Source organism: Neopelma chrysocephalum, unplaced genomic scaffold, assembly GCF_003984885.1.
Source record: "Neopelma chrysocephalum unplaced genomic scaffold, ASM398488v2 Primary Assembly neopelma1_96887, whole genome shotgun sequence".
NCBI lineage: Eukaryota > Metazoa > Chordata > Aves > Passeriformes > Pipridae > Neopelma > Neopelma chrysocephalum.
In genome coordinates, this window is record NW_020925530.1 from 440,748 (window position 1) to 468,678 (window position 27,931).

The 27,931-nt window shown below is 40.9% G+C and overlaps 1 protein-coding gene across 4 annotated transcripts; it reads right to left on the reverse strand.

Annotated features, from left to right (window-relative positions):
• On the reverse strand, positions 1–27,931 carry LOC113960787 (vasculin-like). Of its 4 annotated transcripts, none has more exons than XM_027670543.1 (10): positions 27,872–27,931; positions 22,737–22,860; positions 22,061–22,284; positions 21,307–21,373; positions 12,182–12,367; positions 11,235–11,374; positions 10,611–10,772; positions 6,557–6,729; positions 2,055–2,157; positions 1–159 (listed from the first exon to the last, which is right to left on the reverse strand). In XM_027670543.1, the coding sequence occupies exons 1-10, from the start codon at positions 27,929–27,931 to the stop codon at positions 1–3; spliced, it is 1,398 nt and encodes a 465-aa protein (XP_027526344.1). The 4 variants fall into 4 exon arrangements, with proteins under 4 accessions (XP_027526344.1, XP_027526342.1, XP_027526345.1 ...); XM_027670541.1 differs by having other exon boundaries at positions 22,737–22,879; positions 27,870–27,931; XM_027670544.1 differs by having other exon boundaries at positions 10,611–10,727; positions 11,232–11,374; positions 22,737–22,879; positions 27,870–27,931.

The window sequence follows — 27,931 nt, forward strand, 5'->3', positions numbered from 1 at the left end:
TCACACATCATCATCATCTGATGTATCACTGCTGCTTGTCTCTGAATCCTCATTCTCCAGAGCAGGTTTGAAAGTGCTGTTTTTCCAGGGGCTAAATTTAAAATCACAGATTAAGCCATTTTTCAAAATGCCATTTTTCCGAAGGCCATTTTTTTGTAACTGAAATGAGAAAACAAGATAGAGAAAGAAAAAGCTAAACACAACATTCTGTTGCATTTCAGCATTCTCTATGTCATCTATGGGCTACATTACATTCACTGCACAACCTATTATATATATATACACACAAAGGAAAATTCACCTGAGAGTCTTCACTTCTGGGCCAGCCACCTGCATCCAAGAGCCTCCAACTATACTAAACTAAGCTCCTGCAGTGAACAAGAGTTTACCACCTTCTAACCCACTTCCTCAGATATCTTGCCCCAGTGATCCCTCCCACATTGTCTCTCCTGTGATGCAGTCCCTTTTTTCATAGTGTGCTGCAAACATCTCTGCTAAGAAGGGCAGGTTCTGCAGTGAGGAAGGGGCCCAGGAAGAGAAGAAGCAGGGAGGAATGGGTATCCCAGTCTGTCCACCTGATGCAGTTGGAAAGTCAAAGACAGTGGAGAGAAGGAAATAATTTATTCTACAAGAAAGAAATTACTGCATTTTCAGACATAGTGCAGAAGCTGGGCAATAATCCAAGCACTTAAGAGTTAAATATTCCAAATGCTCTAATTAGCACCTGCATGGTTAGGCTCACGGAAATATCAAATGTTCAGATTTAACACTATGCAAGATTCTCCCTTCCAGCCTCTCCTCTCTCACTGACCCCTATCAGGTATATAAAACACTCCTAATAAAAAAAAAAAAAAGTTAATTTTTTTTTTAATTGGAGTCTACATTGCCTTTTCGACTTTTTTACTAGTGAATTAAGAGTCCCTCAATTTCCAACAGAGAAAATTCATATTTTGGAAAGCCAAGGAAACTGCATAAAAACCTTGAAAGAAAATTCCCTTTCCTCAGGCTAAGATGAAGAGTTGGAAAGCCTGTGCAATTCTACTACCAGCAATGCCGAAACTACTGAAAACCACTCCCCTACCCTTCCCTTGATATTTTGAGAACAGGCCTACTGTATCAGGGCTTAATTAGATGATGCTACTTTGGTCTGTGTTTGGCCCAGACACTTGTGAAAGTCTGTTCTTTTCCTGCCAAGTTATGAGAAAACAAGCACTGATAAATGAGAACTTCATCCTTGAAGCAAGCATCTTGTACAAACTGAAATTAATTGCTGTCTTATGATTGGCTCATTGCCTTTCAAGGGCGTTTGAAGGAGAAAGTGAAGAGGAGGAGGATGAAGTAAGCCCCCAGACTCATTTAGAAAAGACCCCTGAGGTATAATGCGCAAGCGCGGGGGGAATTCCAAGGTGTCTACACATGCGCAGAAGAGATGCCACTTGCATAACAAGGGGTGGGACTGAAGGCCTCTAGCTGGGCAGTGCTGGCCACACCTGCCCAGGTAGACGTCACCAATTAATTGTATAAAAAGCAGATAGCTCATGCTGGGGAGGCAAGCTTTACATCAAAGGACAACGTTGCCTTCTGTGGGGATGCCCGCTATCTTGTGAGCCTGCCGACTCTACGAGAATGCAGTTGCTGCTATGGGTAATTCTAGTCATTCTGGGTCAGTAAGATAACTTCATAAGCAACACCTGGGTGACTGGGGGAGTCATACTGAGGGCTTATTTTCCTACTCCTTCCTCTCTCTCAGGTTTTCGTTTTGTTGGCCACCTCTTGTCATAAATATTGGTTTTTGTTGAGCTTTCAACGGTGTATGGTTTCAGTTTCAGCATCCTTTCGAACTCTCCCTATTACACCTACCTACAATAAGTACTAGTCCCCTATCTTTTTAAAGCAACTATTATTCTGAAAGCACAAGGAGGTGAGAGAGAAAAGAAAAAGGGTGCTGAAATGGCAGCATCCATAACCATCAGAATTACTGGAGATCCCCCTTAAAGGTAGACACTTAGGGTAGCCATTGACAAGTTCATAAAGGAACATTACATTAGCGTTACCTGTTCACTAATGATTTGAAATTCCCTCATCTCATCCTCTGTTAGTGGAGCGCATGTTTCATCATTTTCACTGTCTTCCTGCCAGCCCATCTCCTTTAACAACCTTTAAAATAAAAAGGACAACATTAAGGAATTTGCTACACACACTCAGATGTTTCAAGCTCTACCTACGTAGATGTGTAAAAGACCTGTAATAAATGGATTAATTGGTCCATAATTATTTTAAACAAACTGTTACATAAAAGTAGTTTTGTTAAAAGCCTTACAAAAGATATATAAAGCATGAAAGTTGAGTAGTTCTCAGGTCCTTCACAGATGACCCTGTTTTACATCTACATGTTAAATTTCAAAGCTTGCAAAAATTAAACAGTAATACTTTATTTATAGAACATATTCTTATTTTCAAGCATATAACAACACCATCACTTGTACGTACCAAGTACTACATTTCCTGCCATCAGGTTTCACATAGACCCTGCTCTTCTGCCAACCCACTGAACATAAGGACACAAAAGCCAAATTTCATCATATTATCTCACTTAGAATCATCAAGGTTGGAAGAGACCTTTAAGATCATCAAGTCCAACCATCAACCCAGCACTACCAATGTAACCCCTAAACCACATCACCCAGCACCAGATCCAGATGCCTCTTAAACACCTCCAGGGATGGTGACTCCACCCCCTCCCTGGGGAACCTATTCCAATGCCTGACCACCCTAACAATGAAAAAAATTTTTCTAATATCTAATATGAATCTCCCCTGTATCAGCTTAAGCCCATGTCCTCTTGTCCTCTCACTGCAGGCACAGTAGAAGAGACTGGCCCCCACCTCCTACAACCTCCTTTCAAGTAGCTGTAGAGAGCAATGAGGTCTCCCCTGAGCCTCCTCAAGACTAAATAAACTCAGCTCCCTCAGCTGTTCCTCATAGGACATGTTCTCTAGTCCTTTCACAAGCCTTGTTGCCCCTCTCTGGACATGCCCCAGCACCTCAATGTCCTTTTTGAAGTGAGGGGCCCAGAACTGGACACAGTACTCAAGGTGCAGCCTCACCAATGCCAAGTACAGGGGGATGATCACTTCCCTGGTCCTGCTGGCCACACTATTTCTGACACAAACCAGGATGCCATTGGCCTTCTTGGCCACCTGGGCACACTGTTGGCTCATGTTCAGCTGACTGTCAACCAGCACACCCAGGTCCCTTTCTGCCAAACAGCTCTCAAGACACTCTTCCCCCAGCCTATAGCTGCATGGGGTTGCTGTAGCCCAGGTGCAAGACCTGGCACTTTGCCTAATTGAACCTCATGCAGTTGTCCTTGGCCCATTAAACAAGTCTGTCCAGGTCTCTCTGCAGAGCCTTCCTACCATCGAACAGATCAACACTCCCACCCAACTAGGTGTCATCTGCAAATTTACTGAGGGTGCACTTGATCCCCACAACCAGATCATCACTTCATGATCTTTATTACCAGCTGAAAAAAGGCTGACAGCTTTTCATATTCTGTTTCAATTGGATGGCTGCTCTCCAGGACTGCCGCAATAAAGAAAGCAAAAGATATAAGAATTTGGATCATCTGCAAGTTCAGCTGTTGATGCACAGGACTTCTCTTAAAAGCATATCTGGTATTGGGACTATGGACTTTACAGCCCATTAAGCTGCAACTTCCATCGTCAATATATTTGCATAAGAAGTTATCAAGGGCAAATGACTTTAGTAGAATCAAGTGACCCTGGCTACACTAGTTCAAGCAGGAATAAAGCAGATTCTAAGCAACTACCTTCATTTTAAGACAAGAAATCTCTGTCAGGTAGAAAAGTAAGAACGTATCTCCTTTCCATAACTGCTCTGATGGAGCAGCAGTGTAGGAATGCTGGCGATGTTCTTCCATGAGAACCAACATCAGAGGTGGTTCCTCATCTCAGACCCATAGTATCTTCTGCATCAAGTTTGGAGACAGAGTAATGCACATGAGAGAAACAGCATTGATCCTAAGTGACAGAAGCATGATTCAGGATGCGATGGCCTGTTTCTTTTTTTCTAGTACATGCTAATGTCAGAGCCAGGATAGGATTTTTTGCAATTGAATCTCACCTGACAGCTGATGCTGATATTCCAGCATAGACAGACTAAAACTAGGAGTGATTTTGGGATGAAGGGAAGAAAATAAATGGAGACAGATTCCTCCCATGACTAAGCTTGACATGTCCAAAGATGCAATAATAAGAGTGTTTCAGATAGTGCCAAAAGTGAGACAGCAGTATCTGAGAAGAAAGAAAGTGGTTTTAAGCCTGAAGACACTGTGAAAACAGGTTATCTGAGGATAAAGACACTGTGACATTTAACAAAGAAGATAGTAAGTTCTCTTGCTGCAGTTTGAACCAAAAGGATTAGCACCTTCTTCAAGAAAACCACACATCTGTTGACCTTAAATGTTAAAGGAGGTTAAAGCTATTTTACAAAAAATAAAGATGTTTCTAAAGTATATTCCAGAGCTGACACAAGAAACTGACACTTAGAGCTGAAGAATAGAATATACTAAAACAAAGAAGTTAGATGATAAGTTGATGTCATGTGCCAGGTATTCCACTTAGCCAGATATCAACAAGAAATGCCCTTCAACATAACTCTCCCTGCAAAAAATTCTAGGCAACAGTCCCAATACAATGGACATGCATTGGATGTGTCACTACAGGTGACTGATGACACCAAAGACTGTTGTTAATAATGGCCCATCTTCGCGAACGAAGATTTGGGGAAAGGTCTTTTACCTTTCCAGCCTGCGCAATGGATTTTTTAGGTGAGACACAGCCTGCGCTGAACTGAGCCCACCCTTTAATCCTAAGGTTCATCTGCCGGGGCCAAGCAAGCTTGGACAATGGCAGTGAGGTCCTCAGGACGTAGGTTTGTTTAGAGTGTCCTTCTCATAGATGGATGGCCACACAGGGCTAACGACCTCCATCAGGCCAGGAGACCGGGATTTGAACCCGTGGTCGCAGCAGTGAAAGTCCTGCACGCTAACCACTAGGCCACCAGGGGTCTCAAAGACTGTTGTTAAAACCATAATAAAAGCCTGAAATTGGGGGGGGGGAGAAAACAGAAATGGAAATTATATCCTTTGCAATGTTTGAACCAAACTGGACAACGTCACAGCCAGAAACAGTGAAATCCTCAGGAAGCAGTAGAAATAATATGCAAGTCATTCAAAGCCTCTCTTCTTTAACAGAATGTGTGCATTTGTATACACATACAGAAGAAGACACCATTATGCAATGCCAAAAGCAGTTCAATTATATTTTTAAGCAACAGCAATTTGAGGTAGAAAATTTTACTACAAGCAAGTGAAGATGTTAACAGTATTATGTACAGTAAAGTGAATAGTTACATAGTTCCTGTTAACGTAAATCAAATTTAGGGCAATAGCTAACTTTTAAGCAATGTCATCTAAAGTTAGCAGGACTGCTGACCCTTTAAAGAAACATTACCCTTCTAGAATGGTTAAAAGTGTGAACTAGATAAAATAATTAAGTTTCAGATTAACAAACTTGACACCAGCAGGATGAGTACATAATCACTGTGTGTTCGAAACTCCCCCAGCAGAAAGGAAGCCCAAGATATATTTTGTACAACAAGTTATTAAGTATGCGCAAGTATCCTGTGAGTTAACCTGGTCACTTCAAGTGCAATTTACCAGAAAAAGGTTTACCATAACATCTGTCTACATACATGCAGAGGTCTCAGCCAAAGGGCTGGTACAGTATGGAGACAAAGCATCTCTGGGATACCAGAAAGGAAGATGATTGCCCAGAAACCCAATGAAGGCCACGCAAAATCATTTGAATTGACAAATGAGAGTTAGATTTGACTTTTATTTTACTAGTCAAAAATCAGCAGCCTCTAGTGGCCAAGGTTTTCTGTCTCCATAGCCAATAGTGGAATAAAAGGAACAGAGCAGGGTACTTTTCATTTTTCATACTCATGAGGAATAAGAGGCCATGGAAGTTTCTTCTGTAGGTACTACAAAAGGAAAAGTTCTCTAGTCCAATGTATATGTAGAATCTATAACTAAAAAAAAAAAATATAATCTATCACTACATTTCTGTAGTTGCCAGAAACAGTAAAAATTTAGGAGAGCTCACCAGCAATTTATATAAGATGCAGCATTTAAAGTATAATTAATACAAATAGCAATTACATGCATTGTTTTTCCTAGACATGCAGACCAAAATCAGAGGGATGAAGTCACTATGTAGTTTGCTTTATTTCTTTATAATGAAATACATAAAATTTTTAGTAAAGCAAGTTTAAGATGTCACTACACAAGTCTAGTATAAAGTATATTCCATGTTAAATTAGTACATGTCTGAAATTTAGACTTTGACAGTATTCATTAAACATTTTATGTGTTCTCAGTTTTCAGATTCTGACTTCTGAACTAGTAAGAATTTAAGACATGCTTGCTTACCATAAAGGAACACTCTTTATATTACAATAAAGTACATACCTATGCTCTGCCTCAAGTGAGCTTGAAAGAACATCTGCCTGAGGGAAAGCTGAAGATTGAATGATCTGTTGAGCATTGCCATTCTCTTGCGGAATTTCATTTTCAAAGTTTCGGTTTATATCTCTTGCATGATGAGGACTGATGCTGTTGTGCAAGTTAAAGGACTCATCATCCTGTTAATAATAATTATTATTACAAAGTTTAACAGTAAATTTCATTCACAAGTAAATGTCTGCAAATGCTTCAATTCAATGATTGTGTTTAATTTAAATTAAGTTTAAATGGAGATGCTCTTACTACTTTGGGGGTAATTCTGTTCATACTTCTAGAGTTTGCAATACCTGGATACTACAGAAATCCTAAGTTATGCCACTGATCAAGTAATGTAGAAATCAACTCCCATGCTCAGTCTTAAACTTTTTTCTACAAAGCTTCAAACATATCTTAAAATTCAAATTTATTATTTCTATAAGTATGAAAGGCAGCTTAAATAAGTTATCTGTTGAACTCACAAACAAGGTTCCTACTTAAATATCAGAGCCATGTATGTCAGAACAGGTTTAAAAGCAAAAAGAGTTCTCAAGTTTGCTTAGTTTAAGGGGCAGGTCACAGCCAACTTACCTCGACCAGCAAATTAATCTGCCACAAGTTCAGAAAGATTGGATACTGTTCTTTACATTCAGACAACAGTTTCCCCTAAATGCATCACAGCTTCTCAGGCTGTTGTTACAACTGTAACTTACTAGCCATGAAATAAGAACTAGGAAGAAAGTTTATTTAGAAAGCAGACTGTTCAGGCTCACTCAAATATTAAAAGCTCTTTAATCCTATAAATCAGAGATGTTTCCTTTAACTTTACTCATTCAGCAACTTGTAATTCTTATTTAGTAATGAGCCAAATAGCCTCAGAAGTCTTACCAACTGTCAAAACAAAGAATAGTATGAACATTATCCAGCTAACATCCTTTTGACAACAAAATCCCTAAACTTGGCATATAACAGCATTATCCATAGCAGGAGGCAACTGCTCAACCAGCCAGTTCTGCACTTGTACAAATTCATACTTCAGAGTCCACAATCAAGACCATCCATCATCATTCCTGTCCCACTCACAGTGCTATTTCCAGAAATTTTAGAATGCTCAGCAAGAATTTCATAAGAACAAGTACCCAATAAACATATATTCACCTGTTAAATCATACACCTGAAGAATGCATCTCATATAAATCTCAAAATTAATAAAAAATAGTAAATAATTTTAATCTTTTAGGGAAAAATAGCTTCCAAGCATGATTCAGCTGCTGATCATGATTTGTCTCATTATTTCAGAGGTGAAATCTGTTACTGCAGACAGTAACAGCAGCATCAACAGGATCATGTCATAAAAAGTCTGTTACACAGTTATCTCCCTATCCATTCAGTTGCACACCATGCCTTCTACTGATGATCATTAAAATGAATGTTAGAAGTAGGACAACTATTAGTTACATGATTTTTTTTAACATCTTTTCAGACCTGTTAGTGAAACAGCAAGGGCAAGGAAGAGGATGCATGCACTTACTGAATAACTCCAGGCTATGTGATACCTGTCCAAGGACATTACAATTTTCACTACTAAACACCCCCCCCACACACACACTGCCTCTGAAAATCAGGGACAACAAAATGCATTTGACATAAGTATCATGAAGATATTAAGAACTCAAGACAATTTCAGGAACAGAAATTCTCACCAAATTCATGTTCAGAATTCTGAAGCTCAAGACAGTGTTTCCCATGATCTTTTTAATTTTAAATCAAAATTTTCTGTATTTCTGAAACACGGATGAACAGCATTTCCCCCACCATCCACCTCAGGGTGCTCAGCCATAAAATGCCTAATGGAAAGATGCATACCTTTTCCAACTGACACATACAGCTAAGTTGTACGTTCCCATTAGAACAAATTTTATTTTGCCCAAAATAGGAACTGGGTCAGAAAAGTGAATCTTACTTTTATGAGCAATGCATACTGGCACTGTTTCTTTTTTCATGTATCTGAATAACTCTGTAATGGTTTGAGAGCCCCAAAATCCAATTCCCGAGTCCTAGCCCCCCTCCCACATCTCAACCTGGTGTGAGAGGGGTTTTCCAGACAAAAACACGAGACTCAAAATGGGGGGAAGGGATTATATTACAATGCACTGTACAAATAAATATTATAATACATTACACACATAATCTTAACTATCTTTTCTATGATAAAGCAGTATTTACAATGGATCAAATCTCTTCTCCCTCCAAATAAAAGTCCAGGAGGGAAGAAGGAAGAGATCCTTTCCACTCTCAGAGCAGCAGTCTCTCTAGGGCAGCAGTCTCTCTTTCTCTCTTCCATGCAGCAGCTGTGGCTGGATTTCTTATCATTACAGACGAGGGGGGTCTCCAAGCCCCTCTCGGCCCTTCGACTCCAAGCGAGGGTCTTTCTCTTCCGTGGGCTGTGTTCACTGGGACAAAGGTCACTTCACCACGTCATATCACAAAGTGCAGGAGTCTTCGTGAAGGTCCCTATCATCAGGGGATTCAAGCTCCCTTACAGAGCTCCTGTGCTCTGATCTCAGGCTGCTAGTTTAGCAGCAATGGGGGGGGGGGACAAAGCCCTCCTCTGCATTCCATTCTGGCCATCCCGGTCCAGCTTTTCAGGATGCCTGAGCTTCTCAGCTCCTCTCTTTCTGGTGCTGTAGCACTCCAAGACTCCTCTCAAGTAAGAGTCCATCTCCTCCTCCTCTCTAGGAGGTCTCAGAGGGGTTTGGGGAGTTTGTTTTAGTTCTTACCCCAAACTCTGTCTCTGCAGGGCTTAGTCCTGCTCTCTCTCTCTCTTTTAGAGATCTGTGTCTTCCTTGGCTGCATGCTGTCTCTGCTGCTTCTCTCTTATCTCTTGGCTCTCCGCCACTGCCCTCCGTACGCTGCTGCTTCTGCCGCTGCTCCTGCTGTTGCTTACAGTGGGGAAAAAAACTCCCAGCTCTTAGCTACAGATACTTAGCCCAGTCTAACACTGTTCCAAGTCCCTGCAGCCCCCCAGCCGGGGCTGGGGGGGGCCTAGCCCCCAACGGGGCTCCGGGCCCCTTCCTCGTGGCTTTACAACATGGCCACTTCTCTCCAACAACTACAACATCCTTCTTTTCCGGTCTGGGGGGATATGTTTATATTTTGCAGAAGCGCTCATTGGCTCGACCCCAAAGATCACCACCCCCTAGGGAGTTACCATTTTATAACTCTAGGGGGAAAACTGTTTTTTCCCCCACCCCACTCTTCCTCAAAACCACTCATTTTATTTTTCTGACTGATTTGTAATTTGTGCCCCTTTTTTTTGTTTACACTTTAAATCACTCATTTAGAGCAAACATAGGCTTTTAATCACCTCATCCTGAATAATACATTTCTTCACTTGGACTATGTATGATAAATATGCTTATGGCTTGTTGGTGGCTGATAGCTCTGACAAAAATATTCTCAGATGCCAGATATGCACTGCATAAACTGATTCAAATTGAAAGAAAACTGACACATAATATTATACATAGTATAGACCTCCAAGTTCTCAATTAGGAAGTAAAAACAGGTTCTTTATATATACATAAATCAAACTACTGCCCCTATGACTAGACCAAGAATAGAGAACTTTTGGCTATCTAAACACTCCAATTAGAAAGGAAATGGTTTAAGAAGCAGAACCAAGTTTTTCCATTAATTGTTCTAGGATAAGTAACAGCCAAGGTGTGAAACACTGTCCTCCACAAATATTAGGTTAGTGTACTTTATTGTTGCTAATAAACTCAGACACATCTGTTTCTAACATGCATGAACAGATACTGCAGAAAGAAAAAAAAACCTAAGAAGCACTGAAGAAAGAGTAGTACTTGGAGCAACTTTTAAAAATTCATCAAAAGGTAATTACTTTCCTTCATTTAGAGATCAAGACCATGACTTAACAGCTGTTTACAGCCAAATAAAAAGTAGTGTATGTTTGGTCTGAGAACTGTTACTGCTGTATCAACAATAGTATGAACAAAACTACCTTCTCTTGCCCAGCATGATCCTTGTCTTCACGTTCCTCTTCCACTCTATCTTGTTTCAATGCTTTCAAAAATTCACTCTTATCATTCCGCATTCTTGTCAATTTTGTTAAACGAGGCTGACCAACTTTGTCAATAGGGGATGATAAATTTGACCAATTACACTAATGTAGGGGAAGGTCAGAAAAAAAGAAAAAAATATTAGAAGTCTATTTATTTAGAAAACTGTGAATGAAAGACAAAGACTCACAGGCACCTGTATTTTCATGTTTCATGTATATCCACAATAAAAAGTAGAGGGGAGATACAGTTCTTAGATGTAATCCCAGAGATGAAGGTTTACGAAGCCTTGCTAACAAACTGAACCTTTTGAAGTGTTCACACTATTAGCAGTTTTGAACTTTAAATCTACCAGGTTATCCTTCCAATGCACCATTTTCGCTCCAAATCAAACTTACAAAGCAAATACTGCAGTGCTTAAAGGCCAATGATGTACCTTCCATATTTCTCTCTCCCACACTAACTTCCACAAAAATAAACTTATTTAATATAGTTCTCCATAAGGCTTACTGATCCAGTTATCCAACCAACTAAATTTAAAATTTGATAGTTTTGATAAAAACTACCTCTTTTATTGAATTCTGTGATACAGTAAATGCCTTGGCAGTTGATTTGAGAGGACTGAAATTGCCAATACCATATGCAGATTCATGAGAAAATGGATTCCAAAGTTTATTTTCTTTTGCTTGGCTTTTCCACTGTGTAAGATAAACAAAAGTTTTAACAAAAATTTAGAGAGCCATTAACTACAACAGGATTATTTTCAGGAATATTTAGAAAAAATGACTAAACAAAAGCAAATCATAACTACAACCATAATTTAGAGCAAATGCCTGTTTTATTGTGGAAAAGAGACTGTTTACGAGCAATTAATCCTGTCTTACAAGTACTGTTTACACTTTTTATATAGAGATAAATTTACAAACAATTCAGATACTAATATTTAAAGTATTAAGAACCAAACACGAGTCTTTAAGAGCTGAAAGTAGTGTTTTTAATGTAGTATGTTAAGAGAGTTAATAACAGCTCCATCAGATGTTCTCAGGAGCACAGAAAAATTCCTGAAACAAAATCAAAATATGAACATGGAAAGTTGCATATGGAGAGGGACCAAAATGACACTAAGCACATCTATATCAATAATTGGGATAAATTCTGGAGGTACTTTTTTGCAAACTATAGTTTTCCACTAGGTATCTTTTTCTGTTAAAAACATATATACAAAAGGCATTTCTATTGCCTAAGTTAAAACATCCCTTTCACTCTCCCTTGGATACCTCTTGCACTTCTCAAAAAAAGGTAAATGAGAAACAGAGAGAGACAATTACAGTATAGTTTAAAAAGAAAAATGGGGAAAAGTGTTTCCATTTACTTTCAGAGTGTTCTGCACTTAGCAAGATTTGAAAGCATAATACTCTAGGAACAGTACTCTCAGGGGTGAAATAAGCGCATTCAGAATTAGAGCATGATTTTTTTTCAGGATGTTGTTCATGCCACCAGTATCCAAGACTCACCTTTGTGGGTGAAGTAGCAGGTTTAGGGATTAATCCTTTATAAACACTTGTGCCAGTTCCATTCTTTACTGTCTGTGAATGAAGACTTCCTACTATAGGGAATCCAGGTATCTGCAGTTCTTTTGTACTGCTCTTTTTAATGACCAGCATTCTCGGAGATCTAGATTTAGGATTCAAAGGGTAATCTGGGGGGAAAAAAAGAAGTGAAAAAGTGTGTGTGTATATATCTATCTATATATATATATATGCATGTGTATGTGTATATATTATTAAGTTCCTAGTTCATAGGGTACTGGATAGCCATATAGTCCAGAGCAAACAGGCATAAATCAGAAACCTGGTCTAGTATTAGTTCCCCAAATAACACACTGTACAAACCTGGGTAAAACCTTGTTCTGTTCCATTTTCCACAACCATCTTTTAAAAATATTTTACTTGGAAATGCAGGAATTGTACTTTCAGAAAATAGTGTGGTGGGTTGATTCTGGCTGGATGCCAGGTGCCCAACAATGCCACTATATCACTCCTCTCCTCAGCTGGACAGGGGAGAGAAAATACAACAAAAAGCTCATGGGTCGAAATAAGGACAGGGAGAGATCACTCACTGATTACCGTCACGGGCAAAACAGACTCGACTTGGAGAAATTAACTGAATTTATTACCAATCAAATCAGAGTATGATAATGAGAAATAATAATGGCCAGTCTTCGCGAACGAAGATTTGGGGAAAGGTCTTTTACCTTTCCAGCCTGCGCAATGGATTTTTTAGGTGAGACACAGCCTGTGCTGAACTGAGCCCACCCTTTAATCCTAAGGTTCATCTGCCGGGGCCAAGCAAGCTTGGACAGTGGCAGTGAGGTCCTCAGGACGTAGGTTTGTTTAGAGTGACCTTCTCATAGATGGATGGCCTCACAGGGCTAACGAGCTACCATCTGCCCGGGGGACTTGGGATTCGAACCCGTGGTCGCAGCAGTGAGAGTCCTGCATGCTAACCACTAGGCCACCAGGGGTCCCCTAATGAGAAATAAACCCAAATTTAAAAACACATTTCCCCCACTCCTCCCTTCTTCCTGGGCTTAACTTTACTTCCCAGTTCTCTACCTCCTCTCCCCTCCAGTAGCACAGGGGGGATAGGGAACAGGTGTTGCAGTCAGTTCATCCCACATTATCTCTGCCACTCCTTCCTCCTCAGGAGGAGGACTCTTCATACTCTTCCCCTACTTCAGCGTGGGGTCCCTCCCACAGGAGACAGTCCTCCACAAACTTCTTCAACATGGGTCCTTCCCACAGGCTACAGTTCTTCATGAACTGCTCCAGCATGGTCCCTTCCATGGGGTGCAGTCCTTCAGGAACAGCCTGCTCCAGCGTGGGTCCCCCACACACAGGGTCACAAGTCCTGCCAGCAAAACTGCTCCAGCATGGGCTCCTCTCTCTATGGTCCACAAGTCCTGCCAGGAGACTGCTCCAGGACAGGCTTCCCACAGGGTCACAGCCTCTTTCAAACACATCCACCTGCTCCAGAGGGGGGTCCTCCATGGGCTGCAGGGGAATATCTGCTCTACCATTAATTTCTATGGGCTGCAGGGGCACAATCTGCCTCACCATTGCCTTCACCATGGGCTGCAGGAGAATTGCTGCTCTGGCACCTGGAGCACCTCCTCCCTCTCCTTCACTGACTTTGGTGTCTGCAGAGTTGTTGCTCTCACATATTGTCACTCCTGATAGCACCTCACAGGTGTGCTGTCACCCTGGCAATTCCACAGAGACACAAATCACTGCAATGTGCTGGGGCCTGGCCCAGGCCTACCAAGGCACGTTTAACACTACTCAGTACCCTCAGGGGGAACATGTTGTCTCTGGATCTGACAATAATACAACAGGCCCTGCGGCTATTCAAACTGCAGTGACAGACACTGCAGCTGAACCAGAGAACCAACCCATGCTGCTATCAGTAGCCCCTATACACAAGAAGAAATGTACATGAAAGTCATCTTGTGAAAGAGCCTTAATAAAGGAGAATAAGGAGGGCGAAGATGGCAAAGCAGCAGGGCTATCACAAGGGCCATCCCAGGAACAGGAGGAAGAGACAAGAGGTAAGCACTACTTGATCCCTATCCTTGAGTGAGCTGTGGGAGATCCAAAAAGATTTAGGTGAGCATATTGCCACCTGGCTGCTCTGATGCTGGGATAACAGGGCTAGCAGTTTGGAATTAGAGGGTAAGGAAGCCAAGCAGTTGGAATCACTTTCTAAGGAAGCAGGCATTGACAAAGCAATGGGAAAAAAGGCACAAGCCCTTAGCCTCTGGAGGCCACTCCTGTCAAGCATGAGGGAAAGGTATCCTACAAGATGATATTCTGTGTCAGCCAGGCAAATTAACTGCAATAGAGAAAGGTATCCAATACCTGAGGGAATTAGCCATGCAAGAGATGATTTATTATGACCCAAACAATGCGCAGTTCCTGACAGATCCAGATGAAGTCTTATGCCTATGACCCACATGGCAGAAATTTTCAGAGTGCACCAATGGTACATGCCAAACCCTTGGAAATATTAATCTGGAAAGACAATGTGCCACCAACAGTGGATGAAGCAATTTGTCAAATCCGGGAATATGAAGGCAGTATTTCTTCCTCCCTTATCTCGGCTGTGGAGAAACTATCAGATAAATTGACCCAGGATTTCCATCAATTCAGAGAGGATATGTGCTACTCCCCACCTGTGTAGACCCACATCTCAGCGATTGACAGGAGGCATCCTTTCTCTCGAGAGAATATAGAAAGTACACACCATGGGGTACCCTGTGGTTTCACCTGCAAGACCACAGAGAGGAGATGAGGAAATGGAATGGAAAATCTACCTCAAGCATAGAGGCATGGGGACATGAATTGCAAGGAAAAACAATCACAAATGGAGTTGCTGTTCTGGTATCCAGTGGGCAGTTCCACAGGGAGAGTGGAAGGGATGATTTTTACTCCGGATCGTATGGGAAGAAATTCTAATCCATTTCTACAAGAAGTAAGTGGAGAAACCTATGACCAGGGCTATAGGGGTCCTGCCTCCAGCCAAGAGAAGGAAAGGGACAACCAGGCTTACTGGACTGTGTGGATCCGATGGCCTGGCACAATAGCCCCACAAGAGTATAAGGCTTTAGTAGACACTGGCCATCAAGATATGTGGGGGCAGAATCCATCTCTATTTCTGGGGTGACAGGGGGATCCCAACAGCTGGCTGTACTGGAAGCTGAAGGGAGCCTGACTGGAAACAAATGGCAAAAACACCCCATTGCGTCTGGCCCAGAGGCCCCGTGTATCCTTGGCGTAGAGTACCTCAGGAGAGGGTATTTCAAGGACTCAAAAGGGTGGGCTTTCAGTATAGCTGCCTTAGAGACAGATGAAATTAAGCAGCTGCCTACCTTGCCCGGTCTCTCAGAGGACCCTTCTGTTGTGGGACTGCTGAAGGTCAAAGAACAACAGGTGCTGATCATGGCAATATTTCACCAACCCAGACTACCTGATTCCCATCCATAAACTAATTCATTGACTGGAGAGACAAGGAGTGATCAGCAGGACCTGCTCATCCTTTAACAGTCCCATATGGCCCATGAGAAAGTTGAATGGAGACTAACAGTAGACTATTGTGGCCTGAATGAAGTCACGCCGCCTCTGAGCACTGCCGTACCGGACATGCTAGAACTTCAATATGAGCTGGAGTCAAAAGCAGCCCAGTGGTGCCACCATTGACATTGCTAATGTGTTTTTATCAATCCCTCTGGCAAGAGAGTGCAGGCCACAGTTTCCTTTCACTTGGAGGAGTGTCCAGTATACCTGGAATCGACTGTCCCAGGGGTGGAAACATGGCCCAACCATCTGCCATGGATTGATCCAGATTGCACTGGAAAAGAATGAAACTCTGGAACATCTGCAATATCTTGATGACATCATCGTGTCAAGACAGCAGAAGTTTTTGAGAAAGGGAAGAAAATAGTCCAAATCCTTCTGAAAGCTGGTTTTGCCATAAAACAAATTAAGGTCAAGGAACCTGCACAGGAGATCCAGTTTTCAGGAATAAAACGGCAAGATGGATGTCGTCAGATCCCAATGAATACAATCAACAAAATAACAGCAATGTCTCCACCAACTCATAAGAAAGAAGCACAAGCTTTCCTAGGTGTTGTGGGTTTTTGGAGAATGCACATTCCAAATTACAGTCTGATTGCCAGCCCTCTCCATCAAGAGACCAGGAAGAAGAATGATTTCCAATGAGGCCCTGAGCAATGACAAGGCTTTGAACAAATCAAACAGGAGATAGTTCATGCAGTAGCCCTTGGGCCAGTCAGGACAGGGCAACACGTGAAAAATGTGCTCTACACCACAGCTGGAGAGAATGGCCCTTGGCAGGAAGCACCAGAGGAGACTTGAGGTCAACCCCTCAGCTTTTGGAGTCAGGGATACAAAGGATCTGAAGCCCACTATACTCCAACTGAAAAAGAGATACTGGTAATTTATGAAGGGCTTCGAGCTGCTTCAGAGGTGATTGGTACTAAAGCACAGCTCCTCCTGGCACCCCAGTTACCTATGTTGGGCTGGGTTTATCTTTCTCTCTCTCCTTTTTATTGCTACTGTTTTTGTTATTACATTATATTTTATTTTGTTTCAATTGTTGGACTGTTCTCATATCAACTCACGAGTTTTACTTTTTATTTTTATTTTCCTGATTCTCCTCCCCATCCCACTGTTGGGGGGGAAGGTAGGCAAGCAGCTGTGTGCTGCTTGGTTGCTGGCTGGGGTTAAACCACGACACAGAGTCACCATATCCTACATTTTTAAAAGCCATCTTAAAAGTGTGATTTTAGCTTTGTTTAGCAGGTAGATGTTACAAAACGTTTGTGATAACTGTATATTTAGCTCTCATTAAAATTTATGAAAAGATTATTCATAGTACTCTCGTGCTTCCATCCCATATACACAAGGTAAAATGGAATCTAACAGAAGTATATGTTTTTAATAGTCATTAAAAGGGGATTGTTTTGAATATTAAGTTTCCTTTAACAGGGAATAAGAACAGCCTTAATTTCAGATTTTCAATCAGAAAACAAGGCTTGCAATAGCAGAACTGTAATAAAGTAAGATACCAAGCTGTAAGCTGTAACAAACTGCTGCATGCTAACTTACAGATCCATGTAGCTAACAGAACCATTTCTTCCTTTGCTTGTGAAGAGTGATACCTAGAAAGTCTGGAAACCTTGCTCTCCTTCATAACAAATTGAGCCACATCATGCAGCAGCCACTGCCAGAGGGCTGCAAAGGTTTTAAGACACTCAAGTTGCTATATAATTTTCCATAACTTGGTTAGGAAAAAAATTTAGCTATTGTTACTCTTATTGAAAGATATTTCCTGACTTTTGCATGAAAGCTGCTAAAAGAACAAAAATAGAAAGCAGTACTATTGTTTAGGCTCCTGCAAAAGTTCTTAGCAACTATATATTTATATTGAGGGGTTGGCCTACACCTAGTGTTACCTAGGAATGCAAAACATATTGGGGAAGTATGAGAAAAAGAATCAGCAAGTTAAAGTACCATTTAAAATGAGCAACAAGTTCCAGACCTCAGTATAAACAACAATTTAAGTTTTAGTTTTTATGTTTAAACTTATTTCCTCAAAAAGAATGGTTCTTATTTTGACTAAGTTTACTACTTTAAAACCTGTGCAGTCTAAAAGCTGCCACCTTCTTAGAGTGAACATTTCACTACTTAAAGCCCACGGAACTGTAAAGCAGTAGCCACATTTATCAGGTAGAGATGAGAAAACAAACCTAGACTACAGTTCAGTTAAAGGCCCACTCTCAGGACTGCCCTTCTTCCAAGTAATTCAGCAACACAACCAACAGCTTAAGACATAGGATTGGGTTTGTGTGGCCAGGTTTTGGTAGTGGGGGGGAGGGCTACAGGGGTGGCTTCTGTGAGAAGCTGCTATAAACTTCCCCCATATCTGACAGAGCCAATGCCAGCCAGCTGCAGGACAGACCCACCACTGTCTTTCCTTTATAAGAAGGAAAAAAACTTATCAGAGAGGTGCAATTGTGCTCAGAGAAGAGAGGAGTGAGAATATGTGAGGAACAACTCTGCAGACACCAAGGTCAGTGGAGAAGGAGGAGCAGGAGGTGCTCCAGGCACCAAGCAGAGATTCCCCTGCAGCCCGTGGTGAAGACCATGGTGAGGCAGCTGTGCCCCTGCAGCACATGGAAGTCAACAGGGGTGCAGAGATCCACCTACAGCCCATGGAGGAGCCCATGCAGGAGTAGGTGGATGCCTGAAAGAAGGCTGTGACCCCGTGGGAAGCCCGTGCTGGAGCAGGGTCCTGGCAGGACTTGTGATCCTGTGCGGGACCCATGCTAGAGCAGCCTGTGCCTGAAGGACTGTACCCCATGGAAAGGGACCCATGTTGGAGCAGTTTGTGAAGGACTGTTGCCCGTGGGAGGAACCCTACACTGGAGCAGGGGAAGGACTCTTCTCCCTGAGCAGCAGCAGAAACAACGTGTGATGAACTGACCATAACCCCCATTCCCCATCTCCCTGCACCACTGGGGGATGATAAGGGAGAGCTGGGGAAGGAGGGATGGGTGGGGGGAAGGTCTTTTTAAGATTTGCTTTACTTCTCATTATCCTGCTCTGATTTTGACTGGTAATAAATTCAATTAAGATCCCCAAGTTGAGTCTGTTTTGCCCATGACAGTAATCAGTGACTGATCTCTCCCAGTGCTTGTCTCAACTCATGAACCTTTTGTTATATTTTTTTTCTCTCCCCTGTCTGGCTGAGGAGGAGAGTGATAGAGCAGCTTTGTTGGGCACCTGGCATCAAGCCAGGGTCAACCCACCACAGACATTTGCTTCGAAGAAGAGCCCTTAAATCTCAAATTGTACCTCAAGTACTGTGTTCAGTTTTGGGCCTCTCACTATGAGAAAGACACTGAGGTGCTGGTGTGTGTCCAAAGAAGGGCAACAAAGGCACACCAAGCTTTGTGGTGCAGTTGATATGCTGGAGGGAATGGATGCCATCCAGAGGGACCTTGACAGGCTGGAGAGGTGGGCCGATGCAAACTTCAGGAAGTTCAACAAAGCAAAGTGCAAGGTCCTACACCTGGGTCATGGCAACCCCAGGCACACCTTCAGGTTGGGCAGAGAAGTGACTGAGAGCAGCCCTGCGGACAAGGACTCGGGGGTGATGGTTGATGAAAAACTCACCATGAGCCAGTAGTGTGTGCTCACAGCCCAGAAAGCCAACCATGTCCTTGGATGCATCAAAAGGAGCATGGCCAGCAGGTCAAGGGAGGTGATTCTCCCCCTCTACTCTGCTCTCATGAGACCCCACCTGGAGTACTGTGCACATTTCTGGTACCCCCAACATAAGAAGGACATGGAACTGTTGGAGCAAGTCCAGAGGAGGGACACTAAGTTGATAAGAGGACTGGAGCACCTCCCCTATGAAGACAGGCTGAGAAAGTTGCGGCTGTTCTGCCTGGAGAAGAGAAGGTTGCGTGGAGACCTCATAGGAACTATCTGAAGGGGCCTCCAGGCAAACAGAGAGGGACTCGTCATCATGAACTGTAGCGATAGGACAAGGAGTAATAGGTTGTCCTGCTTCTGGCCAGGACAGGGTTAATTTTTTCAGTAGCCAGGAGGGTCATGGCCAGGACCTGGATGTTATTCTATACCACCTCACATCATTTTCCAGGGACAGGGGAAGGGGTCCCTTCTGGGTTGCATTGCATGGTGGCACAGTGGGGTACTATCAGGGGTGAGTACTCGTGTGTGAATCATTTGTTTCTTGTACACTGTTATTAGTATTGTTGCTGTTACTGTTCTTTTCCTTATCACATTGCTCTTTCCAGAAAATTGTTTCTTATCTCAACCTGTGAACTTTACCTTTTGTGCCTCCAATTCTCCTCTCCAGCTCGCCACAGGGGGAGGGGGGAGTGAGCGAGTGATGCATGTTTTGGAGTGTCTCAGTGGGAACACTAAATTGGGGAATACCATTCCTAAACCATGACACAGGTACAAAGTGAAAGAGGGGAAATTTAGGTTAGATATTAGGAAGAAGTTCTTTACTGTGAAGGTGGTGAAGCACTGGCACAGGTTGCCCAGGGAGGTTGTGGATGCCCCAACCCTGGCAGTGTTGAAAGCCAGGTTGGATAAGGCCTTGAGCAACCTGGTCTAGTGGGAGGTGTCCCCGCCCATGGTGGGGGGGTTGGAACTAGATGATCTTTAAGGTCCCTTCCAACCCCTTAACATTCTATGATTCTATAACAAAGCTGGTGAAGGGTCTAGAGAACAAGTTCTATGAGGAGCAGCTGAAGGAATTGGGGTTTTTTAGTCTGGAAAAAAGGATGCTCATAGGGGACCTTCTCACTCTCTACAACTACCTGAAAGGAGGTTGTAGTGAGGTGGGTGTCAGTCTCTTCTCCCAAGTAACAAGTGACAGGATGAGAGGAAAATGCCTCAAGTTACACCAGGGGAGGTTTAGATTGGATATTAGGAACAATTTATTCACTGAAATGGTTATCAAGCATTAGAACAGATTGCTTAGGGAAGTGGTAGAGTTATTGTCCCTGAAGGTATTTAAAAGATGTGTAGATGTGGCACTTGGGGACATGGTTTAGTGGTAGACTTGGCAGCGGTTAGGTTAATAGTTGGACTTGATGATCTTAAAGGTGTTTTCCAACCTAAATGATTCTATGATAATCTGCAAACTAACCTGCTCTTCCCAGTCCTCCTAAGTTTCTCTCCAAGATCTTCCAACAGCTCTAATCAGGGGCATTCTTTTACCAAGTCTTGAGCTAGCAATCACATCACTAGTTTAGGTGACCCACCTTCATTGCATTTCCTCTTGGGAGATAAATTCTTGACATCTTTACAGATGGAAAGAATCCCAGTTGGGGTAACAGATTGATATCCAAATAGAAGTATCACCTCTCTAACAAAAAGATACTTACATTGTAATAATATTGAAGTTTCCTCAATTTCAATTTATATGTGTAATATTCCAAAAATTAAATTCTATGTTACAAATAAAACAACTTTAGATCTCTGCTACATTCTTACATTTAGAAACATCAAAAATACTCACCCCAAGCACCTGCAGCTAAAGAATTATTCTGGTTTGGTGTGCTCTCATATTCAGGATTCAAAGATGGCTGAAAGGAAGATTTATCATTATTAAATAAAATTTATTAATAAGTCTTGAATTGAACAATGAAATATAGAAACACAATAATATTGGAAGTATGACCTCTGCTGTCAAAGATTTTTAAATGGAGACAGACTAGACACTTCTCCCTGCAACCCAAATAGATCAACGCCCACTTGTTTCCTCTTCTCCAACAAAACATCTCAAACAGCAGTCAATACCAGTATACGAACTGTCCAAAGAAAGCAAAACACAGTGATGTATGGTTCTTCAAAGAGGAAGCTCATCCTTCCCCTGACATCCTACAATTTTAGGTTGAAGCATGGGACCTCAAACAGCCAGTGGCAGAAAGATCATTTTGTTAGTACTTCAGATTTCCAGTAAGGTACTTGTGTAGAATTTAATGCATACACATGCCACAGTAAACTGTGGTAAGATATTATGAAATAAACTTAGAACACAATTATAGTTTCACTTCAACACTTAAGTGACAATAACAAAATCATAATGATAAAAACTGGATATAGAAAGAGAAACAAGTTAGTGGACAAATGACTAACACCCTCTTACCTATGGGAAGGGTGATCCCTTATATGATGATCTGTAACTGGTGAAATCTCATGAAGTAGCTTGCAATGGACAAAATGGTGCAGAAACAATGAAACCTTGTTTATTATAATTACAATTAACTTACAAAATCCTCGGCCTCAAACTGTTTGGTTACTTCCTTGTCTTCCTTTTTCCCAGTTTCATTATCACATACATTGCTTTCATGCAGTCCTTGGCCTTTTCCACAGTGGAAAGTGCTGGTACAAGTGCGGGAACCTCTACCATGGTATCCCCCAAGATGGTTTATATTTTCTGTACCATCTCTGCCTTGTGAACGCCAACCATTCTTCTCTTTTCTCCCAAAATGCCCTTAGATTTTAAAATTTTAAATAAATGTAATTACTAATGGTTTTGAAAGAACATTCTACTTCTGCAAAATTGGCAGAGAAATTAAGCAAGCAGCTCTACACTCTGGGATGTGACAGTTTAGTAAACTTAGTTTTCATTTACATAATCAGCAGGGAAGAAGAATCTCACAAAACAGTGCCAAAAAAATAGAATAGTAATCCAGCATTAAGAAGTCAAACCCTTTTTCTGGCTATTCATTTTTATATTGTTAGCTAGAGAATTAACTTAACCACCTTGTTCTTAAGAGAGAAATACACCTGGAATCACACTACTTTAACCAACCCTTAGTCATCACATCATCTCCCAGAAGATCTATCTTTCCATTACCTCTATTCTACTATAGAATACAGCATTTGGCATAGGACAGCAACAACATAAAATATTTAAAATGTTCCATGAAAACTAAATTATACCTCCGTTAGGCCATCCAATGTTAGGATCAAACCCATCTGAAGAGTTGTGTCTTCTGCGATTTGCTTCATAATGACTGACTGTCCACAGAAAATTTTCAGAATGTTTCTCAAAGTTCAGTGATGACTGTAAAGGAGCACAAGTGGTAGACCTGAGATATCTGATTAATAACAAAACTGAATTATCGAAACTGTAATATGTACATTACTTGTGGTATATACAATCCATTTTTAGAAGGACTATGAATGGCAGACCATACAGCAGTTCTCAAGTATGCATATGTTCAGTTAGGTCATCATCTCCCATGCTAGCAGAAGCTATATCTTCTGCTCCAGGACACTGAAACAGTGCTGAGGACCATGCTTGTGACACAAAGTAAAAATCCCAAGCGTTTGGTTTGGCAGCACAACAGAGCACAAGTGACACATGGCAGCAGAGGAAAAATAAAAAAACGGTAACAAAGGATACAAGATCACAGTTTGGAAGGCAGGAAAGAAGTCTGGGATCTTAGAGCAGTTAGAGACTATACATGTATTGCATAGAAAGCAAAGAGTTGCTTCCACCAGACAGCTGTACCCAAAAAAGACCCAGTTTATTAGCTGTGTAATTACAATTTAATAAGGCAAATACAACTAGTTATGAAATACAAGTAAAATCTAGAGTCAAAAGTGTACAGATTCACAAATATACTTCAAATTACCAGATTATAAAGTAGGCACGGTAGAAATTTTAGAGAACTAAATCTTTATAAAGTACTTTCTATTGGTATATTAAACTAAAACCTTATGTTGAGAATAGCACTCAGAAATCCAAACAAATCCTGACTACAACTCATACCTAAGGGGATTAAACCAAAAAAGGATCATGTCTTACAGCAGCTGTCTTCCTTATTACTTCTATCTGGCTTTACTGTTTTAAAACTACAACATTTCTTCCACTGTTACACCTTAAAAATTCAAGAATAAATTTTCATTCTGCAAAAATAGTGTTTAGCCTTACTGTTGCCCGTAACAAAGACACAAACCGAGTGCCGGTTTATGCGGTGCTTTATTCGGGGCCCGGGAACCTGAGGACTAGCGTCCCAAGTCAGGATTCCAAAGACCCTCATTTTTCGTACAGCTTTTATACTCTCACACAAACATGTCTACGTGCAATTTCTACATGAAAGCAGTTACACCTAGTTACACACAAACTCATATTTCATACTGATAACAATTGGTAATCATCTACTCTAACTGTTAATTTTCCTTGGTTGTCTTACCCCTAGAAACTGTTCAACAGACCCTTAACACATCCAAGGTAACAAATCATTACATACATGCTTGACTAAATCCTTTGATTATTGTTTCCACTTCTTCAGTACATTCCATGCTCACAAACAAGGTTGCTAACTTACTACTTTGGAGTGTTGCTTTCTAGGCCTACTCTCCTACTAAGCCTTAGCCATTCTACTACTAAATTTAAATTGCTCTGTAACATTACTGTTGTACATGCTACACATACCCTAGTGATAGCAGAAAGCTGCATTACCCAGTACCTCCCTGCTTACATAGCCAACCTTTGATGCAGATGAAGCAAAGCCCCCTTCCCTCCACCACATACTGTGCACATGTCCATTGTATTGCACATGTTCAAGAGATCCAACACTTCCCAGGGCCATAATAGCTACAAATGCATAAATGTACATAAATGTGGAAATGTATTATGTGAGCAAAGTAAGTTTAGTGATTCCAGGGAGTATAAACTTCACTGCATGAAAAGTATCAACTTTGCTGCCTAAAGCTCACTCTGTCTCCAGACAGTAATAGTCAAGGGAAAAAAAAAGTATAGCGGTAACCGTGCGTGTTTGAAAATGAAAGCCTCAAGTTTATTTCAATAGTTATTATCCATTAATGTCTAAAGAAGTCATATTAATATCCAAAGTACTCCACTGGTCAAACTGAGAAGGAAAAAAAAAAGGAAATCACAGTAATAGTAACTGATTTAACTACTTTGGAAAATATGTTGAGACAATCACACAAAAAATGACACCTAAGTTCTAAGGACAATTCCCCCAGTGGAACTCAAAGTGCTGTTCAAAATCCACTGCTTAAAATTCAAACTCAAGTAAGTAATAGATATGTATTTCCAAACCATATAGAAATCAAATGAAAAGGGATTTCCCTCTCAATTTGAGACCTGTGAATTATTTCCTTGACAAACTTGGAGAGAAAAAAACAGAAAACCACAAGAAATTATCAAAAGAACCAAGTAGTTAACAAAAGAATCATTCGTTATAAACAAACTGAATAAACTACCAAAAGTTTCTGAAAGCTCCAGATCTGTTGATCATAGATGAAATTTTAGAAGTTAGCTTCACATGTTCATTTACATAAAACACCATTCTAATGTTGCCTTTGGAGTTTAACTTTTCTCCTATGAACTTTGAAGAACAAGCACATTTTCACAAGCTATAACTGACAGCACTTTATATATAGTGTTTGAGTTGTATTTGATATAATGCATCTAAAGTCTCTAAATTGCATGCAAAGGTCATGCAGTTTGCATTTTCCCCACATGAGGAAGGTATTAGTCTATCAAGTTTCTTGTAATCAACAGGAAACCTATTAGCAATTTCTGGAAGTTGAGAAATTATCTGACTTGATACAAGCAGCCAAGAAAGAAAGCAGCACAAATTTTTGAAGTATAAGAAGTCTTATTGCTTAACATGAAGTAACAGCAAACTTGCAAAAACTACATTTACCAATCTGCAATCTCCCCATACACATTTTACAGCAATTCTTTTAAAAAAGTTTCATCCATATCCCAAGATGGCTTCACTATTCACAAAGCTTTCCCATTTCCACCTGCTCAACTGCAATACTGCATTGATGCAAATATATTAGTTTCAGACCCAAACTAAAGTTACTGAGCAATGGATATCCAGCTATCTCAGTTGTCTTTGCCACATAAGTGATAGGGAGATGATATAAAAGCTTATCTTTAAGAGGAAATCATCAGCAATAATCAAGATGGATTTCATTCAAGCTGTAATCAGTCACATTAAGAAAACTCTTTCATGATCCCAGTTTCCTGGCATCAGGTCTTTCTAATGTTAGCCTTTACCTAGGTAAGGGAAAGCCTCAGCTACCCAGGACTGAGGGGGAAACTAAACTTGTAAAGACGCAATTCCTACAAGTGCCTTTCAGGGAAATAAAAACTGACTGGGCAGAGTTCAGTTTCTCCTTCTCAAGTTTAAATGTTGTCAATACCATAGCCTCATCCCAGCTCCATTCTGCATGAAGCATGAGACACTTTGCCTTCCTCACCCCCTTCTTCTTCATCCCTTTTATCTGCTCTTCCCTTCAGCAGCTGTCATATTGAGATATGGGAAGCAGAAATAAACATCTATCCTAGGAAATGGAGGGGACTGGGAGCAGAAGGGCACAACATTTGAGACCTCTATTGTAGAGGAATGTTAGAATAAGCTATATTCCATAAACTAGGAACTACTACACACTGGGTCGGACCAAAAAGACTTTTCAAGTGTTTAATATCCAAATGTGCTTTACATCACACAATGCTGATCACTGAGGGAGGAGGTAATACAAGGAAATAAGCTGCATTTCAAACAATGAAGGACAAAGACTATAATGGAGAAAGCATACAACTAAAGAGTTTTTGCAAGAGATGAAAGTCTATCTAAACTCCATGAGGCAAAGATTCGTGGAAGAGAACAGGATCCACAACATATACTTGCAATGAAATTTCCCATAATTGAGGAATTAGGTGACAAATACAACCCACACCCCAGATATATTCGAGTAGTACTGAGGTAGGGCTAGAACTTATTTTTATCTGGCTATATTGACACCTTAAATATGCAGGTAAAGCTCTTTCAGCAGATTCTTGAATTACATGGAAAAAGATTGTTTTGCAATTGTGACACCATGTTAAGCTAAGCTCTAATTACTTTTCTGATTGAAAATGTATTTAAATTGGAAAAAGCAGATCAGAAGAGCTGAATATCTCAGAAATCAAGTAGAATGAAAACAAAAAGATCACAGGAACCATTCTGGAAGAGATAGGCCTGATGTTCCCAGAACAGCAATTGACAGTTGCTGACAGACTATACTAAACAAAAGAAGCTAGATAGATCAGTGTAGAAGAAAGTTGAATAGAACAATATAATAAATAAGGACATTCAATGCATGCATGTGTGCAGACATATGAAAGTAAAGCAATGGGAACATACACTGACAGCTGACTGGGCATTTAACAATAGCACGAGCCTATTTCCATAACTTTATAAAGGCTAAACATTTTCCATGGACACGAAAGACAGCAAGAAACTTACATAAATACATTAAAGCAAGGCAATGCCACTCTCATAGCTGCAGATATTATAATGAAGACAACAGCTCTACAAATGGGGAAATAAAACAGATTACAGGAGTTTGAAATATCCAGTGCTGCCTCTGCTTCTGCAGTCACACAAATTAAGAAAGAGTAGGATAGCCCAGAAAAGGAAACATTTATGAGATAGACATATTCAAGACTTCCTAGAATACTTACAAATCCTAATGTTTCAGAGATTGCTATTTCTTGTTTCCAAGCTGTCCCATCGCATAAAGTGAGTAAAAGTAGTCTAGATGAAACCACCACAGCGAGAATGCACAACTATTTGAAAGCACCACACGCTACCAGTAGTAGCAAGCATCCTGCCAGCAACTGAGGAGCCATTTCAGAAAGTCTATTTCAAAAGCATTTTTTTATCACTTGGATGATAGACTAACACTTCTGTAAAATGTATAGGACATAGAGCAAAATCAGAAGCAAGAACATTAAGCACGTGCCTCTGTCTCGTTTCTTCTAGTACAAAATACTATAATTAAACTCCCAATGAAGGCAATCTTAATCCAACAGCTCTGACAACATGTCAGAACATACTTCTTTCCATGAACTCCCCTACCAGAGGTACAAGCTTGACAACCAAGGTCCAACTATTTAAATCATGACAGCAAGACTTGCTAAATAACATGTTATTGCCCTTCACATTTTCATAAAGAGATTTGTATTTTTACTATGATTGAGGTTATGACATTTAGACTTCTCTAATAACAAGACTGCCTGGTCAAAAGAATAGTGAAGAACATACCTTTGTTGATGGCGGAGTAGAAAAATTAAGCCAGGCTGGAGCAAAGTCATGCTGCGCCAT

Coding starts and splice junctions, on each gene's coding strand:
- LOC113960787 (XM_027670541.1), bottom strand. CDS start 27,931: ATGGCGCAGCATGACTTTGCTCCAGCCTGGCTTAATTTTTCTACTCCG. Junction 11,375..12,181: donor TGCTACTTCACCCACAAAGG/TGAGTCTTGGAT, acceptor CTTTTGTTTATC/TTACACAGTGGAAAAGCCAA. Junction 10,773..11,234: donor CACAGAATTCAATAAAAGAG/GTAGTTTTTATC, acceptor CCCCTACATTAG/TGTAATTGGTCAAATTTATC.